Here is a 21,745-nt window from a genome sequence, read left to right on the forward strand (position 1 = left end):
AATTAAATGAGTCTTGACTGTTTATTTTTGGTGAGGCCACTATTTCCTTTTGGAACAGCGCCCTCCTCTATTTCCAAATCTTCCTGTTCATGGTTTTTGTTTTTTGTGAAGATGTGCATTTTGGGGACAAATGGAGATCATGTTTCTGCCTCTGATTGAATTATAATTGTTATTAATGGTTTGGTTTTTAACCCTGTTTCAATGAAACTTCGTAAATTGCTTGGAGTTTCCGGAAGTAGCGATAGCAATAGCATTTAGACTTATATACCACTTCACAGTGCTTTACAATCCTCTCTAAGAGGTTTACAGAGTCATCATACTGCCCCCAACAATCTGGGTCCTCATTTTATTGATCTCGGAAGGATGGAAGGCTGAGTCAATCTTGAACAGGTCAGGATCGAACACCTGGCAGTGAGCAGTAAATTCGTCTGCAGTACTACGTTCTAACCACCGCGCCATAACAGCCAATACCAGTCAAGAAGAATATTTAGCTCAGAGTTGACATGAGCAACGCACTCTGAGCTTAGTTGTTTCCTTGCAGATGTTTTATGACCCAAACTATAGCAGTAACAACATCAGTGCTACTGATAATGTTGTTGATGATGATGACTAGTATTGGTGATGTTACCAGTTTGGATCATGAAACTTCTGCAAGCCAACGACCAAGCTCAGAGAGTAACAAGGACCTCTAGTTTCTGGAAGTGTAATTTTAAGTAGGAAAATAAAAGAGCAAAAATCCAATTCATACGGCAGGCAAATGAATATCATCAATGCGAATTGAAGCAAGGCCTTATTTGCGTTGGCAGTAGACAAGTTCATCTGGCATCATATAATGCATTATGAAGCTGTTGCACTAAGGACACATCTTGTATTATTGGCATGATGTCGTGATATAGGCAGTTTAACAGTAACTTCATGCAGTCCAGAATTCTCTATATCCAAGAGACAGCACTGTCTGCCATTTTTTTAAAAAAATATTTTATTTCTTAAACTATGTTTATGCCGCCCATTCCCCATAAGTTGGATCTTCTTTCCTTTTGGACCCATATGGAACCCAGGAAATTACGTGGATGACATGATTAGGAATCAGAACCTCTTCTGAAGTGGTTTAGTGTCAAAGGATGTGCTTGAGAGATAAATGTTGAGATCACAATAATTCAATTGTCTTAGCAGTTATGATTGAATATTTATGCCTGTGTGCTTTCAATCCATAGTTCCTTGATGGGAGAATATTAATGATCCATTAGTTGAAAATCAAAGGTCCATTTTGCACCTGATGGAGCAACCGGCTTTAAGTGGGTTCAAGATAGGTATCCATGTAATATTTAAAGCTTAGCAGCAGCCAGTTCAATAAACAATGCCTATGCGTGCCCTTGGCATCCAAATCTTTTTAAGGAAATGTCTATTTATCTCCTCTTATTTTTAAGAGCTGGGTATTTGGAAAAGACAAGGGAGAACAGGGTTATTGTACAAAGCTCAAGATTTTCTTGACACCCAAGCTGTAAGGTCTCAGACAGGGTAGCTATTGGAAAAAATGATTGATACATCCTGGTTACACTTAACTGAGCAAGCTAATCCTGTTTGCCCTACATCCTCTCTTTTTTGCTGGATTGCTGCAGAAAGATTAGCTAGCAAAGCACATTATAACTCCAGAAGAGTGGATATGCAGAGAATGGGACATGCACCATTGCAACTAAGAGATGACAAGATACCAGTTGTACCAAATAACAATTTGGCTAGCAGATGACAGGACTCTTAGCTCTTCAGGTGCCATCAAAGAACAATCCAAAGAGTGCTAGAGAAAGTGTTCTAGTGGCAAGCTCTTTTGAAATTGAATTCAATGGTGAAAAGAGTAAGATTGTACATTTAGGCAACAAAAACGGAATGCACAGGTGCAGTATAGGTGGTACCGTGCTCAATAGTAGTAACTGTGAGAGGGATCTTGGAGTTCTAGTGGACAGCCATTTAAATATGAGCCAGCAGTGTGCAGCAGAGTGCCCCAACACTGGAAGTCTTTAAGAAGATGTTGGATAGCCATCTGTCTGAAACGGTATAGGGTTTTCTGCCTAGGCAGGGGGTTGGACTAGAAGACCTCCAAGGTCCCTTCCAACTCTACTATTGTATTGTATTGTATTGTATTGTATTGTATTGTATTGTATTGTATTGTATTGTATTGTATTGTATTGTATTGTATTGTATTGATGTCCTATTTAACTTAGAAGTTTTCTATTGCAAACTCTGGGATGCAACATCATGCACCTTGGTTTGAAGCTCACTTAATAGTGAGAGAGGATTAACCAAATGATTAGAATTCCCTGAAATGAATGACTGCAACTTTTGGGGCTGTTTAGCTTCAAAAGAAAGCCATTAAGAAGGGCAGAAGGGGGTGGAGCTGTATAAAATGAAGAGTGGTCTGAAAAAAATGTCTATTGTTCATATGCAGTTATTACAGAATGTCATCCTTTTATGTTAAATGGCAACCAAGGACAAATAGAAGAAGGCTTATTCAAAACAGGAAAGTCACAGCTACCACACACAGTGACAGCAGTCATAAAGTGACAGCCATATAGTGACAGCTGTAAACGGGACTGAATAAATTTATGGAGGATGAGTTCATCAATAGCTAACAGTCTTCATCATTGCATTGGTATGCTACTTCCTAAAGGGCAGCATTGTTTAAATGTTATCTGTGACAGGCATTAGAAGAAGGCAAACATTCTCTGAACTGTATGGGTAAGATTCTTGCGTGTATTTGATTGACTAGTAGTGATAACACAGAACATCGACAAGTGAGCTATTGGCATTTTGGATTGTTGCATTTTGCTCACAGGAGTATGTTGACTTGCAAATTTGTAGATCCAATTCTACATATTAGAATAGAATAAGCTGGGGGGTCTTCTGAATTTATTGTACAAGATGGGCAAGATGGAAGCCTTGCTGCCTTCTGTGGTGCTTAAACTAGAAGAGAATTGTTGTATAATATCCCATAAAGTTCAATGGAAATCTATTGTTGGGTGGGTGGTATACAATACATGTATTTATAATACATGGCTGCCAAAAAAGCCAACACAGTTCTTGGCTGCATAAACAGAGGGATAGAATCAAGATCACGTGGGTTGGACTAGAAGACATCCAAGGTCCCTTCCAGCTCTATTCTATTCTATTCTATTCTATTCTATTCTATTTTTGGAATAAGAATCAGAGTGGAAGACTGATGCTTTCAAATCAACGACATGGAAGGAAATGCTATGAAATGAAACAAGAACCACTTTTGATTAACCATATGATTTGGGTAGGACTCAACAATTTATTTTTTTAAAAAAATAGTTGAAAACTGATGGCAATCAGTTTCTCTCTCTCTCTCTCTCTCTCTCTCTCTCTCTCTCTCTCTCTCTCTCTCTCTCTCTCTCTCTCTCTCTCTCTCTCTTTCTCTCTCTCTCTCCTGTTCCTTTCATTGCAGTATGAAGATTCTAGCAAACACGAACCAATTACTTTGTCTTCACTGATAAATATATCTCTTTTGGTAGACAGGCCGTCTCGAAAGACTAGTTTGAGGCAGTTCTGTCTTATTTTTTCAAAGACAGCAGGGGAAGATAACAGAGGCAGTTATGTCAGATGGGAAGACATTGATCAATAGCCAACCCAGTTTGTCTCCTGGCTCCGACTTCTTTGCCATAGCTAATCCAAGATCTGCTAATAAATGGTGCAGGGATTTTTGTTGAAGAAGATTAGTGCTTTTCTTCATTGTTTCCCTTGACTACAAGCTAGGCATAAGCCTAGAATGATCAAGGTTAAGTTACAAGAAGGTTGATTTTAGTTGAATGTTTGGAGAAATTCCTTAGTTACCAGCTCAGATCCATAATAGAACAAATGGTTTAGAATGCATAATAATTTCTGCTGGAGGATCTCAAGTAGCCAATGAATTCTTTTCACAACCCCAAAGGAGGCAATTGTAAGAAAGGTGTGTGACTTAAACATTGTCAGGGCAAAATAGAATCTGGCACACAAAATATAATGCAGTCACTTCAAGATGTGCACGTCCTCTCAGTTACACCTATCACAAAGTAATTCTTTCCATGAGTCAAGTTGACTTTGACCCCAGGCGACTCCATGTGATATTTTAGCAACAGTGCAGAAGTCATTGTGTCCTTCTGAGATGCTTGTTGATTTCTCAAATCTAATCTACAATCCTGTTGATGGCCTGCCATTTAAATTCTGACTAGGTATTACTTCAGATCAGCCTTTGTGGACTTCTACCCTTGTCAAGTTCCAATTTGTCATCTCAAGGTCTGCAGTAATTCCTCTTCCTATAGAAAGGAAGGAGTTGATTTTTGGGGCTGATATGACTTACTTAGCTGCCAAGAAAATAGTATTGAAAACACACCCTTTTTCCCTAGTTGCTCATCTTCTACTGCATGCAGCTTATCTGTCTTTGCCCCATTAAATCAAGGTCATTTTGAGAATCAGCTCCTTTGATTGTTGGGATTTCAACTATTTACTAAGCCAGCTAGCATGTAAGTAACACGATACACACTGCTATTTATTTCACTTAGTGCCAACTCTTGGGTTATTCAGATGAAAGCTCATCAAATGTCCTAGTTGATCTTATTCGGGAAGAATGCCAAATGATTCTCCATCAGAAATGGGACGTCTATCTTTTCTGATCCGGGACCTAAACTTTTCTGCTACTTTTAACAAGAAATATGCTATATAATCATTAATGAATAAAAACCACTGATGCAATCCTTCAAAGAACTGTCAATCTAGTTAGGAGGCCTTCTCAAATTTAATAAGGGGAGTGAGTGACAAGAGTTTCTGGTCCTAAGGCTGCTTAACAGGATTGTGCACTGCTTTGAATTTGATGGAATAAAGGTGCTTCGGGGTACATAATGCATGCACATAATACCTACCTGTAACTCCTTAAGCCAATTATAGCTTTCCCCAGGATCACACTGGAACTGCATGACCCTGGGAAAAGGGGAGCCAGCTGCTTTAATAAGCTATAGACAAGTGCAATGTGCTTGACCCCATGTGCTTTTTTTTTGCTTTCAAATCCCAGGCACTGAACAGCACCTATGCTTCCTTGATAATTTATGACAAGCATAGGTTACTGTCACTTCTGCTTAATCTCAAAAGGATTTCAGCAGTTCTTGTTCCTCCATGAATCAAAGCAACAGAGGCTACCTTAGACAAGGCTGACAGAAGCCCCCGTATCACTATTCATCTTTGCTGTAAACCTTAGTCAGGATAACAGGTGGAAGGCCAAGGGTCACCTCGATAGAAGAGGGTTTTGTGACAGGAGAATAGGAAGTGCCACGGGATCTATCTCTTTGTATTTTCAAACTGGGATGTAAATGAAATCACAGCAGGTTACAGTCCCGAGCTGACCTTGGTTGATTTCAAGAATGCTGACAGAAATCAGGGTTCATTTGCCTTTGGACACCAGACAATCAAGAAATCCCAAAACTGGAGAGTTGACTAGAAAACGGGTAAAAAAAAGAGTTTGGAAAAAGACAAGAGCAAATCATTTCTGTATTGCTTTCAAGCATCGGGAAGGATCATGTGCATGGATCCCATGCAGAAACCAAGTTCTAAAATTTAAGCACAATGGCCTAGTTGCTGGTAGCTTTGCAATTCTCATTTCCAATCCTGCATGCAGGGCTTAGAACAGAACATTCTGCTTTTAAAAGGACCTGCTTTCTTGAAAAGCATGATTGCAGACATAGGCAAGCCTGCCAACAAATACTGCTTTCCACACTTTAAACTTTTCTATTTTCCTGATTGCCCCCCCCCTTTTTTTTTAAAGATGAGGAAGCATGTGGTTTCTGAAAAAGTGGGCGATTAGATCCCAAAACTGAATGAAGCAGGACGATGCTAAAACGATTTAAATTCCAACACAAAATTAAATCAAATCAAATCCACACATTCCATGATGATGTACAATATGTTGCATTTTATTTTTTTCCCCTTCTGTTACGTTGCAAATTAAAATTCTCTGCCAAGGGACGGTTTTCGGATTTATAGGTTGTTCAGCTTGTTTCATGTCTCTGGTGGGGTGGATACAAGATTAATCTCTTTGCTGCTATAATTAGGTTAGCCCCACACCCAGAAGTCTTAATGAAATTTGTCTGGGAAAAATTTTATTTGGGAAAAAAATATAGCTAATAGCCCGAGGTGTTTGTTAGAACCCACAATGTCAAAAAGATTGTGTATATGCCATGATGTCATTGCGTGTATGACACTTGCCAATACTTGCCTCGTTTTGAATTTGATAAAAGCACATCATTTGCATTTGCCATGCATGCGATCTCACTTGCCCCCTTACCCATTCTCTGTGAAGGCTAATGAATCCCTGCAATCTTGAGTACTCTTGGCTGTAGTTAATGTATTTCTGGGAGGCTCACAGTTGCTAGGTGTGTTACTCTTATGCTACAAAATCAGTAAGGGTGTATGTTGGCTCAGCAGTTAAAGCAGTTGTCAACCATGAAGCTGGCAGAACCTGGGTTTGAGACCCAAGCATCAGCTCCCATTTCTTTGCTCCAGCTCCTGCCCACTTAACATATCAAAAACATGCAAATGCGAGTAGATATATAGGTACCACTTTGGTGGGAGGACAGCATTCTGTGCTCCTTCGTATATAGTCATGCTGGCCATATGACCATGGAAATATCTTTGGAGAACACCAGTTCTCTCGGCAGAATGGAGATGAGCATGGCCCCTGACACAATGGGACAGGAGAAAACTTTACTTTTACAAAGCCAATGTATTTATTGCTGGGAGTTTCATATTTGTTTGTGTGTGTGTGTGTATGTGTGTGTATGTGTGTGTGTGTGTGTGTGTTGAAGTGAGGGTTTCCTTTTTATTTTATTTTTTTAAGGTATAGTAAGCCTATTTTAGCTTACAGTACTGTTAGCGAGTTTCCTGCCTCACTATGATGGGAAATTAACACTGAGTGCAAAGTCAGACTATGTCCTCAGAGATACAGGAAGGGGAGGCAACATTTGCATATGAAGCTCAGACATATTTTGCCTATCCCTACGTAGTGCTTAGAGATGCAATGGCTCAGTGGCTAAGACACTGAGCTTGTTGATCAGAAAGATTGGCAGTTTGTCAGTTCGAATCCCTAGTGCCACGTAATGGAGTGAGCTCCCGAAAGCACATAAAAATGCAAGTAGAAAAATAGGGACCACTTTGGTGGGAAGATAGCATTCTGTGCACCTTCGGTATTCAGTCATGCCGGCCACATGACCACGGAGACATCTTCGGACAGCTCTGGCTCTTTGGCTTTGAAACGGAGATGAACACCGCCCCCTAGATTCGGGAACAACTAGCACATATTTGCATGGGGAACCTTTAACTTTACCTTTACTTTAGTGCATGGTCAAGCATGTTTCATTCAGTAAGTGATGGTCCCACAGACCATGATTTAGTGTGAATGCAACCTACCCAAAATCTCTTGAAGAGCACTGAATGGGCTATGCTCTTCATTTGACTCAGTGCTTCCCCTGCTGATAATGCTTAAAATGGCAATCATACTAAACGTTGGATGGAAGATTTGTACTTATTACTTTGCCAATAGTTATTAACTTATTAACCTGGATGGCTTGGCACACGGGGAAGTAACATCAGTAAGATAAGTGCACCAAGCATTGGGTTTGAGCTATATACCTTGGCTGTCTGAATGCACCAGTGAGTTCTGAAGATGGAAGCATTTTCATTAACACACTTCCTGATGAATCTCTGTTTTTATGTCTGCATCGTTTCTTTCTTTGAACAGCCAGCTCAACTTGTAATAAGCAATAAAGCCCTATTCTATAGAAATGCTCCTTCGAGTTGACATGATTTCCCTGCCAAATTTTGTGTTACCAATGCCATGACTGTGTAGCAGCAAAAGCAAAGAGGAATTGGAGAAGGGGAAGGGCAAGTTATGGTGGGAAAATGGATGTTTTCAATGAGTTTTTGGAAACAGAGATAATGAGCTTGGAAGCAAAGGTGAAAGAGACAAAGGAGATGGGTACCAGGACGTGCCTGGCAGATGGTGTAGATTGATTCTGGCACCAGAGAGTGAAAATGAGTTTGGTTTGGGAAGGAGAATATTCTCTGGTCTAAATTTGCACAGGTTGCATGTCCCTTCCAAGGCAATTGGATAACTCTAGATGCCAAATACTCAACTTATAACGCAATTGAGCCCAACTTTTTCAGTTTCTGAGCAAGACAGTTGTTAAGTGAAATTTGCCCCATTTTATGCCAAGTTGTTAAATGAATCACTGCCGTTGTTAAGGTAGCAGCATGGTTGTTAAGAGAATATGACTTCCCTATTGACTTTGCTTGTCAATTAGTCACAAAATGAGTCCAGGTTAGGGTTAGGGTATATAAATGTATCTTATGTGATTTCCCAAGGTAAACAGTTTATCAAAGTCTTTTCTGGAATCCTTGCCATCTCCAGGGCTGCACCCAAGGCCATGTTTAATAGTCTAGTAAGGGATGGCCAAGAGGGACATGGACCACAGCTTACATGATTGCTTGCTAGCTTTAGTGCTGGAGTCTTCATGATGTCCAAATAACTGGAATCAGGCAATCATATGGAGCCGTGGTGGCGCAGTGGTTAGCAGACAGTAGTGCAGGCTGCTTTTGTTAACTGCTGGCTGCTGGCACTTCGATGCTCACCGGCTCAAGGTTGACTCACCCTTCCATCTTTCTGAGGACCCAGATTGTTGAGGGCAATAGGCTGACTCTGTAAACTGCTTAGAGAGGGCTGTAAAGCACTGTGAAGCGGTATATACGTAAGTCTAAGTGCTATTGCTATTGGCATCCCACTTGGCATATGCTGCCCCTTACGTTGTGCTATGGTGTTGGGGAAGATGCCATGCTCCCCTCTGTTCCCCTCATTCTCTACCTTCTGGCCTAATGGGTGAAATGCATTTGATATCAGTCCTTTTAAACTCCTGGAAGTAAAGAACCATTTTTTTCATCTTACCCCGCTGCTCGCATCAAGGACTGTGGATAGGCAGGAATTTGATGTTGCCATTGTGATCTTCTGGTGGTCCTCTCCATTGGCATCTATTCCAATTCTTTGGTCAGGGATCCATTATCCATGAAATAGTCTCCTGCAATTTCTTCTTATCTTGCTTTGTAAGCTGATCTCTTCTTCTTCTTTTTTTTGAAGTTTGTCTCCAGCTCTCTACATTCATTCAACTGTTTTCAAATTAGTTTTGCTGCATGCTATCTCCTCGCAGATAAGCCTAAAAATGAGGTCTCTTATCTCTTGTACATCAGCCACCAGTGGCTCGAGAACACTTTGCATTAGGTTCTCTTTTGATGGGAATATATTTTATCTACAAAGTGCCTTAAAATATGCATTGTTTGAAGAGTACAGAAGTTTATAGATGAGATTAGGGTTCAACAGCCGGGGTACAATAAGGTAGGTCTTAATTCAAGACAGAATCTTCTTGAATCTTTGGGTTCAAATGTTGTAGTAAGCTACTCTGATTCTTACTCCAACTATATATAAAAGTCTTATTTTGCATACTGGATAAATCTGGGAAATTAAGATGTTCCTTTGTACAAATTTATTCCCCCATCTAAACAGTAAAGTATGTTACATGAGAGAAATGTAGTTGGCATCAAACATGGCAGGCATTCTTCTTCTCCACCTAGTACTTTGGAATCTTATGGGACTTCTGCAAATCATTGGAACAGGATCTTTCTTTATTACAGTCCTTGTCCAGTCTTGTAGGATAATCCAATTTTCATTTGGCATGGAGAACAATGGTGGGTTCCCCCTATCCGCTCTTGTTCAGAGTTTGAGTATATTTAATTTGCTAGCAGCATTTGTCAGCCTGCCTCATTGTGTATAATTCAGTCTGTAATTTGGAGAGGCTTCAAAAGCCTTTTGTCATTCAGAGCTCTGTGCCCAGATTGCTACAGGTTTTCCTTGCTCCAGTAGTTTTTAGATTATGAAGAATCTTGTATCATTATGTCAGAGAAAATGAGCAGTCAATCTGTTGAAGAATTTGTAGAGTCATCATCTTCACTAATTAATTTATTGATTAGCCAGCCAACTGAACATACACACACACACACACACACACACACACACACACACGTTCAATATATATATATATATATATATATATATATATATATATATATATATGTGTGTGTGTGTGTGTGTGTGTGTGTGTGTGTGTGTGTGTGTGTGTGTGTGTGTGTGTGTGTGTTTGTGTTACAACCCCTGGTATGACCAAATATGGGAGGGAGCTCACTCCTCCCTCTTTCTGTCCTTTCGGCTCATCACAGAAAACCATCCAGGCAGAAACCCATATTGTTATTTTTAATGTTGCCTTTTTTATATTTGTGTTGTATTTGTGCTGATAAAATAAAGGGAGACTAGTATAGATCCATTTCAAGCTATTTAGCTCTCATCAGCTAGCCAGGTTCGAATCCCAGTAAGGGTATGGCTAGCTGATGAGAGCTAAATAGCTTAACAGTTGGCTGAGTTCACATATTTCAAGCCATTGATCATGATTACAAGATATCATTTTAGCCATTGTCTATCCACTGCAGGATGAAGGCCCCTTCCACATGTTTCCAGCCCATACGGTCCTCATCTTTCTTTTGCAATTGGGCCCACAATACTTGTTGATGTCATTGATCCATCTTGTTTTAGGTCTCTTTTAAGGATCAAGTGGGATCCATTCTACGACTGCCGTGGTCCACCTGCCATCAGTTCTTCTCGCTATGTGTCCAGCCCGTTTCCATTTCAATTCTTCTACTCTCTTGATGATATCAAATACTTTTATTTGTTCTCTAAGACATCTGCAGGTCTTTTTATCTTGTAAAGTTGAGCATGTATCTTTCATTGGCTTTTTGTACCACAAGATAATAGACCAAAAACAAGCTAATCTATGAAGTCTTAATAGGATGGACCAGACTAGGTGTCGGCAACCTTAAACACTCAAAGAGCCATAAAGGTTCTGAACAAAAGCCCCCTGTCCAATTCTGGAGCCAACCGGAAGTCTGGTTCCCCCACCATAGAGTCTCCTCCTAGCATGGATCCTTTTAGCAGTGCCAGCTGGAAGTCTGGTTTCCCCACCATAGAGTCTCCTCCTAGCATGGATCCTTTTTCCACTGCCAACTGGAAGTCTGGTTCCCCCACCATAGAGTCTCCTCCTAGCATGGATCCTTTTAGCACTGCCAACTGGAAGTCTGGTTCCCCCACCATAGAGTCTCCTCCTAGCATGGATCCTTTTAGCAGTGCCAGCTGGAAGTCTGGTTCCCCCACCATAGTCTCCACCTAGCATTATGTCCTTTTTCCTCTACCTGTCCTAACCAAAAGCTATCAATTGTGGAGCCGATCGGTGACAGGGAGCCACAGCAGAGGGATGAAAGAGCCACATGCGGCTCCAGGGCCATGGATTGCTGACCTCTGAAGCAGACCATCCACTCCGGCATGCAGAATAAGAGTACATCAGGATAGACTGTGACATTAGAATGGAATTAACCCAGGATCTGGCTCTCCATCATGAAGATTTCAAGCCAATAAATAATAGATTTAGACTGGGAATGAGCTTTCTGTATCTTACCTTACCCTCCCCCCGTTTCTTGTAATTTTCAGCTTGATAAATTATAATTTAATACCTAAAATCACTCATTCTATGTTTGTGAGACATATTCCAATCCCATCAGTAACATGCACTGGTGCCTCAATGACTCAAATTCATCACGAGGAATGTAATTCAATGTATGTAAAAAGCTGACAGATTTGGAAATATTAGGCAATATTATTTGTAAATTGTCTCCATTGAGATATATACTTTTACTTCTATGTTGTGTGTGCCCCTCCCCTCCTGTCAGGAATGAAATAGACACCCAAAGGTTAAATTAAACTGATTTATTGCTAATCATGCCTATGCACAAGTATCCTTCTCAACTAATGGTTAATACTTGTTTAGAGTTAGATAAGGGTGAATGGAATTCATAGACTTAGTTGGCTTGTTGTTAGGTAGGTAGAGATTCTAGGCTGATCTCTCTTAATTTTGCCCTCAAATTCTGCCACTCTTTCTATATCTCTTTGTCAAATACTGTAGATTTGTAAAATAAATGAGACTTGCTGGAAACGATATACAGAGTACTGATGGGAAGGCCTTTAATAAAGTCTACGAATCAAAGCTTTGGTGTTAAGTTTTGCCGTGTGTCTTTTCTCATATGAAAAGATTAAGGCTGTTCCTCTAGCTAGCATATGGTCTCTTTTCCTTATGCTTTAGAGCTTTGTTTTCTCTCTTTATTGTTCTCACTTTTCAACAAACATCCCCATACATTTCTCAATTATCCTTCCATCACCTCCTCCCACTTAAGCCAGTAGTGTTAAACACAACATTCAAAGTGTTTGTCCCTTGGAATCTAGAATCATGAAACAGGTTTGGGATTAGGAGAGCAGGAAGATATCACCATATTGAACATATTTTATGTAGAAACGCCTCTAGAATGGAAATGGCCTCAGTATGGAGCTACACTGTCTTAAGCTGTCTTATTTCAAGAAGAAGACATGCCTTTAGAGAAAGACAGCTTCATATTTGGGGCTCCTCAAGTCAGAGCAGATAGTGTAGTTTTAAAGTCATTCTTCAGGTCAAAGAGTAATGCCCCTAATCTCCCAAAATCTCCAACTTGGTAAACATGTTGATTGTAGTAATAGCTGTGCCAGCAGGTGGCATCCCAATGCTCAAACTGGTTAATATTGCATTGGCCAACTCTCAATAATGATCTGGTTGTTATCTCTCCCTCCAATGACAGTGATCACACCCCTGTTTTTCAATCAGCAAAGATCCAGCAAATTGCATCAGCCCAGCTGGCTCTTGTAAGTTATTCTTTTGCTTTTGCGGCTCCAAAATATTTGTGCGTAAAAAAACAAGGAAGGAGCAGCAGCCTTGAAACAGGCTGATGTTGGTGGGAAAGGCTAGAATCTCAGTTCTTCTTGGCTGTAGAGTGAACCTGCAATGAGAAAGAATTGAATGGCAATGAAATATTTATTTTTGGATGCAGCTCAATAATTGGGTTGGGGCCAAAGGTAAAATGAATCAGTACAGACTTTGTTTATGAAGAACTTAAAGGTATATCAGTTTCACGCTGATATTGATTCCAAGTGACTTCATGGACATGGGGACATAGTTCGCTCAGTTTGTTACCAGCTATTTCTGGGGTATCCAGAAATATGCATCGTTTGGGTATTTGTTAAACTTGACATGTTTTTTTTCTCCTTGCAAACATTTGTTTGTCTGTTACAACGGTTGTCCCTTATTCATATGTTGATTGCTGGGTGTGCAATCAAGAACACTCTTAAGATGAAACAATGCAGCCAATCAAGCCAAATCAGAAACAGGTTCACAAACTATAAGGCAGGTGGGAAAAACTGCCCCATATAAACTACCAGCAATCCCAGCTCTTATGTTAAAGCATTGATGTTATTATCTATTTTGGTAAGAAAACATTTGCAAGGAGAAAACCAAGCACAGCTAATACAAAGTTCCCAACATTTCGATTTTGAGCTGCATACATTTCCCATTAATTTGCTTCCATTTCCCAGTCTAATGTGATGATGAACTTATCCATTCAATCATGTTCAATTCTTGGGGATTTTGGGGGGTGGGCAGTCTTCCCCACATCCTCCAGTCTTGCATTACTGTTTGGGTCATTATATGCCCCAGGTGGTGTCAGCTTTGATGGTGTCCAGCTGCTGTGTTCTTTGATGGCCTGGTTTCCTTTACCACTAACTTTTCCTAGCATAATTGCTTTCTCCAGTGAATTCTCCTGCATGACATGGCCAAAGCAAGTGTGATGCAGTTTTGTGATTTGTCTTCTAGTGACATGTCTGGTGTCATGTCCTCCAGTATTTGGTTGTTAGTCACCTTTGCTGTTCAAGGAATACACAAGAGCCTTCTCCACTACCACAGTTCAAACAAGTCAGTCTAATGTTCAGTGCTGGAATTTTTTTGTAGTTACCCATCCACGTTCTTGTTAGGCACAATGCTGCCTATCTTTTGAATTGAAATGAAGCATGTTTGCTGCAGTGGTTAAAGGCATTGGATTAGAAGGCAGGAAATCCTGAATTCTAATCTTGAATAGAATAGAAAAGAATAGAATTCTTTATTAGCCAAGTGTGATTGGACACACAAGGATTTTGTCTTTGGTGCATATGCCCTCAGTGTACATAAAAAGACAAGATACATTCGTCAAGAATCATAAGGTAGAACTGAAGAAGAGATCGGGGAGCTGGTTTGGGGGCGTGGTCAGCCTGGGTCTCTTCCGGTTCTGCAACCCAGGCCAAATCACCATTACTGCTTCGGCCGAACCGGGAGCAACCAATCTCTGGTCACAGGGTACAAATAAGCAATCAAGAAACAATCAATACCAATATAAATCGTAAGGATACAAGCAACTAAGTTACAGTCCTGCAGTCATAAGTGGGAGGAGATGGGGGAATGATGAGAAGAGTAATAGCAATAGTAATGCAGACTTAGTTAATAGTTTGACAGTGCCGAGGGAATTATTTGTTTAGCAGAGTGATGGCGTTCTGGAAAAAAAACAGTTCTTGTGTCTACTTGTCTTTAGGAACAAAAATTAGGAACAAAAGCCAGCTGGATAACTTTGGGCCACACGTATACTCTCAGCTCTAGGAAAAAGGTAGTGGCAACCCATTTCTTAAATGTTGCCAAGAAAACTGCATAGATTTGATCACCAGAACTCAGGGTTGACTTGATAGATGACCATCACAACAGATATAGCTCTTATAGCATTTTGCAGCCTTCTTTTAGGAAGAATGGGGAAGGGAAAAGGAATGGATGAGGTGAATGATGTGGAGCTCCTGAGATCCCCTTTTCAACTCTACTGGGTCCAGCACTTCTCGGATGCCTTTAAAATAATGCCCATTTCAAAAAACCTCTGTTTAAGGTTTTATTTTTAAGGTTTTGTGTTCTGTTCTGTTGATAAATATAACAACTGGCTGAAACACAAGAACATTAGTCAATTTGAATTAGTTATGATAGCAGTGTTCCAGTATATGAGGGGCTAACACAAAGAGGAGGGGATCAACCTATTTTCACCAGAAGGCAGGACAAGAAACAGATGGAAACTAACCAAGAAGAGAAGCAATCTGGAATTAGGGAGAAACTTTCCAACAGTGAGGACACTTAACAGTGGAACACCTTGCCATCACTTTAAGAAGAGACTGGACATCCACTTGTCTGGAATGGTATAGGGTCTCCTGCTGGATCAAGGGGTTGGACTGGAGGACCTCCAAGGTCCCTTCCAATTCTGTTATTCTGTTAATAGCCAAGCCTAGATTTGATGTGACAATTAATGCCAAACAGAAGCATTAACAGAGACAAAAGATCTGAAGACACTCTGTCAAGAATAAAATATTAACCCCAATTACTTGGGCATTTGTACCAACTGCCCAGTGCAGATCGGCTAATGCAAGGGCTCCAGGGTCTAATTTTCTCATGGAGCCAAGCATTAAAGATGAAGCCTTCCAATCCATAAAGGTAAAAGGTTCCCCTCGCATATACTGTATGTGCTTGTTGTTCCCGATTCCAGGGGGCGGTGCTCATCTCCGTTTCAAAGCCGAAGAGCCAGCGCTGTCTGAAGACATCTCCGTGGTCATGTGGCCGGCATGACTAAACACCGAAGGTGCACAGAACGCTGTTACCTTCCCACCAAAGTGGCCCCTATTTTCCTACTTGCATTTTTACATGCTTTCGCACTGCTAGGTTGGCAGAAGCTGGGACAATTACAGGAGCTCACTCTGTTACACGGGGCTAGGGATTCAAACCGCCGAACTGCTGACCTTTCTGATGGACAAGCTCAGTGTCTTAGCCACTGAGCCACTGTGTCCCATTCAAGTCCATAAGAATGCCAAAATGAAACCTTTTCTTTGGAGCTCTTCTATCAGTCTGCAGTTGCTGGGAGGGGAACCACAGGAGAGATTAGAAAGCCAAAGGTTACTGAAATTATGGAAGAAAATGATCTTTCCCTTTCCCCCCCTCCCTTCTTCTCTCCTTAGGGCAGCAGTTGAAGCTCTGGCAGCTTTGTTGAAATCAAGTAAGCTTTTCTACCCATCTCATTTTTTTTCTCCCTACACAATGTTTCCTGGGCTGTCTTGTGTAACATAGAAATGCTCTCATTTCTTTAAAGTGTCTCCATCTCTTCCCCTCCTTCATTCTAATTAGGATCACTCTCAGGATACCACAACATGACACTGAGACTGCAAAAATGCAATGCAGAGGACATGTGATACTTTGAACATGCCATACTATATTTACCTCACTTTAGGTACAGTACACGAGATATTAAAAAAAAGAAGAAGAAAGTTGCCAAGTTGTCAATGCCACCTCTAAAAAGGGAAGCATTTATAGTGTAATAAATAATAATAATAATAAATTTAATTTGTTAGCCGCTCCCTCTCCACAAGGGACTCGGGGCGGCGTACAATAAGAGCACATACATATATACATATAAACATACACATACACGCATACACATACATGGAGGAGGTAACAGTCATTAAATACATACAATAATAGTAACAGGTCTACCGAACTGTTTTCTCCCGGATTCGGAGAACAATTTAAGGCAGGAGAAATCCGTGGGATTTAGGCAGCCCGAATGTGGGTGCTGTCGCAAAATGGTGGTTGTGACTAGTCATTTGTGACAGAAGTCAAAGGAAGGTTAATTCTTGGTTTAGCTCTTTCCCTTCTGCCAAAGAGGTTCTCTACTTACAAATGTCTTGTTTTCTTCTTCCAACTTAAGCACTGAGATTTCTCACCCTTGTTTTATTTTGCAAGAATGCCTATAGGACATATGAGGGCTTGGGGGCATTTTCGTAAGTAGGAATGATGATAAAGTAAGGAGGATGCTGTTAGAATAATTAATCTAGGGCAGGGAATTGTGTAAGCAGCAGCAATATGTTGTCTATTTGAACAGATTTCTAGGTTGAATCATATTTGAATTATAAATTCTGTGAAATGTTTTTCTTCGGCATCTTTCAATAAGGCGTGTAACTTAATTCCTGGAGAATTAATTCCACAATAATCTTTAACAGTGGGAATATGTGGAGTTCTTGTCCATAAATAATTGGAGGTGCAAGGCTAGAAATATTAGAATGGTTCGCCTCCAAAAACCATTCCAAAATTAGTAGTTTTACAATAATGGATTTGCTAAGAATGATCCAGTGTCTGGCCCTAGAGAAATAAAATGGAATGGAATGGGGTGTGGAATGTAGAGTATAGAGTATAGATTATAGATTATAGATAATAGAGTAGAGTAGAGTAGAGAATTCTTTATTGGCTAAGTGTGATTGGACACACAACAAATTTCTCTCCAATGCATAAGCTCTCAGGGTTGATGTGTATCAACACCGATGTTGATGTACTCCAGTATTTGATGTACCAGACCCACTAAAAGAAAGAAGTGATGGACTTTTACATTACTGCTGCCACCACTATCCCAGTGGGGTCTTTGTGACTTCAAGGAGAGATGAGATGACATTTTGAAAACCAGGATATTGGCTTAGCAGCTTGTATATATCTGTATTTTTTGTGGAGGAGGAAAAGTTCCTGGTGACAGAGAAGGAAAGCTTTGGAGAATCACTGAGCATTGCTAAGTTATGGTGACACTCAGCTGCAGCCTTATTTATGCAGGGTTTAAAGTATCTACTAAATGAAAGAACAGTCCCTCACACAATCTCACACAAAGAATGAATGTTCCTGAAGCCGGTGTTATATCATCCTGTGTCTCTTTCTCCCATCCCAAAACAACTTGGGCATTTATTACCAGAATTTAATAAAGCTTTGACTCCAATCGAAGAACGCTTTTTCTTCATCAATCTTCTGGATGGTAAAGCCTATGTTGCCCTTTTCCACTCTCGCCCACGAGTGTCCCTTCCTTTTTACTGCCCCAAATCTTTGCATGGACTTTGATGAGTTAAAGGAATCAAGGAGAGAAGCAACCTAGAACTAAAGAGAATTTTCCTGACAGTGAGAGCAATTAATCAGTGAAATGCAGGGGTGGGCTTCAAAATTTTTAACAAGGGGCTCTTTGCCTGGTTGCTGGATGGCCATGGCCATGGAGGGTGTGGCCTAGTCAGCCTCTTGCACCATGGCAGGGTGGGTGGGTATTTTTGTCCTCCCCAGGCTCCAGAAGCTTTCACCGAGCCTCCAGGAGGCTGAAAATGGCCTCCCCAGGCTCCGGAGGCCCTCTGGAGGCCATAAATGGGCCCGTTTACAGCCTTTCTGAACTCCCAGTAGACCCATTTTTTACCTGCAAGCCTTCATGAGCATCCTGCACTTACCAGCATCCAAAACGGGCCACGTGGGAACGCCTGGTAGGGGCAGAGTGGGGTGGGCTTGGCCAGCCAGGAGTGGGATTTGGGGGTTCTCCGAACTGCACAGAATCTTAGCTAGAGGTTCTCCCAAAGCCCTGCGAACCCCCAGCAGCCCCCTGAAATGAATTGTGGGTACTCCATCACTAGAAGTTTATAATAAGAGATTGGACAACCATTTGCCTGAAATGAGCTCCCCCCGGAGCTTCGCATAATCCCCGACCTCCGGTCCTTCCGACGTGCCCTAAAAAGTTGGCTTTTCCAGCAAGCCGGCCTGGCCTGTTAATTTTATCCAATTTTTAAAATGTTAGCGTTGTATTAATTCGTTTTGTTTCTTGGATTGTTTCTAATTTTCTTTTAAGTTTTGTAATATGTGTTTTTTAATGACGTACGCCGCTCTGAGTCCTTTGGGAGAAGGGCGGCATATAAATCCAATAAAACAAACAAAACAAACAAACAACACGAAATGGCATAGTGTCTCCTGTTTGAGCAGAGGGCTGGACTAGAAAGACCTCCAAGGCTTCTTCCAACTCCGTTATTCTGTTAGGAACATTAGGATTTGAGTGCTTTTTGTGAAAGAAAAGCCATAGAAGTTGCTCTTTAAAAACCTACTGATTGAAGTTCTCAATTCACAAATAATACGACAGCATCAATCTTCAACCTATATTGAAAGGTCAGATTATTACAATGAGGAAACGCCTCGATTTGGGTTTTAAATCTTAATCTGCCAACTCTGGTGCTACCTTCACCTTTCAGAATGAAAACGAATATTAAGGGAAAAGAAATCAATGGGAAATGATTTTTTTTTAAAAAAAATCCCTTCTCTTTTGCTCACCAGCTCCAGGGATCTGACATTATTGAAGTAGCATTAAAGCAAAACCATGAGAATGGAGGTGGTTTTTTTTATCAACAGTGTTACTGAGAAAGAGAGGGGAAAAAAACCTCCTTTTCCAGTTTTTTGGGCAAGAAATATTCCTTGAGAAGATCGTCTTCTCTGACTTTATACTTCTCTTATTTCATATTGGCTCCAATTGCCCTCTCTTTTATGGTTAACCTAGATAATGCAAAAGCTGTCATCCTGCTCCAGTTCCTAATTTAATGCAATATATTTAGCGCCCTGGTCTAATTTAGGATTAAGTAGTTGGTGTAATGCTTTCCTCTCAGATTTCTTTTAAATAAATAAATAAATAAACCTCCTTACCACCAATAGGTAGCTTTAACGATTAAAAAAAAAACACCACAACATAGTCCTCCATTTGCATCAGTGAAGTTTGTAGCTATTTCCCCTGTATTTGAATTTAAAAAAAAAATAGGAAGAGCGTTGAATGCTACCATATCATAACACAGGGAATCTCCATGGAGACCCTGCTGATTTAATGCAAGTTTTACCTCTGTTTGGCACATAATGGGAGCTAAAATTATTGTGTGGAGGAAGCATTGTGTGTTATACTTTGATCAGGCATACATTATATGAAATTATTGCACGTGTAATAGAAAATTACAGCTTTTGTTCCTTTGTTTTGTGGGTGTAGGTTATGAATATATTTCAGTTATTAAACAGCGAAGTTTCTCACTTCTATTCTTGATCAAGAAACCTAGCCAATGCATATATAGAATATATAGAATCATAGAGCTGGAAAGGAGCTCAAACGTCTTCTAATCCTATCCTCTGCTCAAAGCTGTAAACTTACCATCCTGATCAAATGATTGTCTCTTGAAAACCTTCCGTGATGGAGCATGTTAGTGTTTGAGTTCTGAGTCTTGAAAAAAAAAAGTCCCTGAAAGCCTTAAGTAGGCAAAGAACAAATACCAGGGTGTCTTTGTTGGGGGGTATCAGTACAATTGAGTGAGTCCAGAGGTATTTCACGAGAAAAGTCCTCCACTCCTCTGCTCACAATAGAATCCCTTATGCCATTGGGCTTAAAATTTTGGGCTTGGACAATCTAGAATTATGCCGCCTACGGTCTTACCTAAGTGTAGTACACAAAATTATCTGCTACGATGTCCTACCTGTCAATGACTACTTCAGCTCCAACCACAACAATACATGAGCACACAATAGATACAAACTTAAGGTAAACTGCTCCAAACTCGATTGCATAAAATACGACTCAAAGCCTGGAATGCACTACCTGACTTTTTTGTTACATCCCCAAACCCCCATAACTTTAGCCTTAAAGTGTCTACTGTTGACCTCACCCCATTCCCAAGAGGTCCTTAAAGGGGGCATGCATAAGCACATCAGCGTGCCTACCGTCCCTGTCCTACTGTCCCCATTTGTTTGTACCTATTTCCTGTGTTCTTATTCAAGTTTATTCTTATTCCTGTTATCTTGTACATGAGTGACAAACTAGCTAAATAAAATAAATAAATGTGATAATGTGAACTCGGTGAAGCAATTCAGGTTTCACCGAGCATAGCTGGGTGATAAAGCACACGCATTAATGTGAATTGCATTGATTCCTGGCCAGCAAAATTGGAAAATGCCTTTTCTAGATAGTTACTAGTAGTTAGAGTAAAAAGTAGTTGGGTTTACATATTGTACAGCCTCATAATGTAACTTGTTCCATTTCCATTTCACAGACAGCTAAATTGCAGTTTAATCAATAAAGCACAGCAGTGGGCAAACCAGGTCACTGTCTGGTTCAAATCCATGATTATTTTTAAGGCATGTTGTCCTCCTTTCACGGTTATTATGAGGACCCAGATTGTTAAGGACAATATGCTAACATTGCAAAATGCCCAGAGAATGTCATAAAGCATTATGGAGCAGTACGTAAGTGCTATTGCTATTATAAAAGAAAAATCAAATCAGGCGCAATTTTGGACGTTTCCTCAAATCCTCTTGAACAGGTTTAGCCTAATATATTCATTTTTAAAAAAATATAAGTTGGTGAAGAAAAAATTGTGTGGTAGCCTAGTGGTGAAGATGTTTGCCTCCCACTCAGAAAATTGAGAGATCGATCCTAAGTAGTGGGAGATATTTCTTTCCTGGGGTGCAAAAAAAAAATCTGTGAATCCCATGTGGTGTCAGGAAGGGCATCCAGCCAGTAAATGCTCCGCTCCATCCATTCATGCTCACCCTGACTCTACCCCAAATTAAGGGATTACATGGTCATAAAAAGTGATTTATAACTTGGTGGAGAATGATGGAATTTCTAAAGCCCCTTTGCCTAAGTTGTTCTGATCTGAGTTGGTTGTGTATATATAGTTTTGTAAGCCTATTCCACTAGATGTACTGATGTAATGATGGGCATCACTTTAGATGACTTTTCAGAGAGGTAGGATAAATGTGTGTCTATTAATGGCTAGTACCACTGATGCCTGCAAATTACCTGTTGAGTGAAAGTCAGAATCTAACAGATCTCAATG

At 40.4% G+C, this 21,745-nt stretch overlaps 1 protein-coding gene across 3 annotated transcripts in view; it reads left to right on the forward strand.

The window, feature by feature from the left end:
* AGBL1 (AGBL carboxypeptidase 1) overlaps positions 1–21,745 on the forward strand; it is a 384,955-nt gene that overhangs the window by 41,981 nt on the left and 321,229 nt on the right. For 2 of the 3 annotated variants that reach the window (XM_081964808.1, XM_081964809.1), the window contains exon 6: positions 16,058–16,095. The exons of the other annotated variant lie outside the window; for it this stretch is intronic. In XM_081964808.1, coding sequence (XP_081820934.1) covers positions 16,058–16,095 — 38 coding nt within the window. The remainder of the gene's footprint in view (positions 1–16,057; positions 16,096–21,745) is intronic. 3 annotated transcript variants of the gene reach the window in all.

This window comes from Natrix helvetica (assembly GCF_964273705.1).
Source record: "Natrix helvetica genome assembly, chromosome: 12".
In the NCBI taxonomy this organism is placed as follows: Eukaryota; Metazoa; Chordata; class Lepidosauria; order Squamata; family Natricidae; genus Natrix; species Natrix helvetica.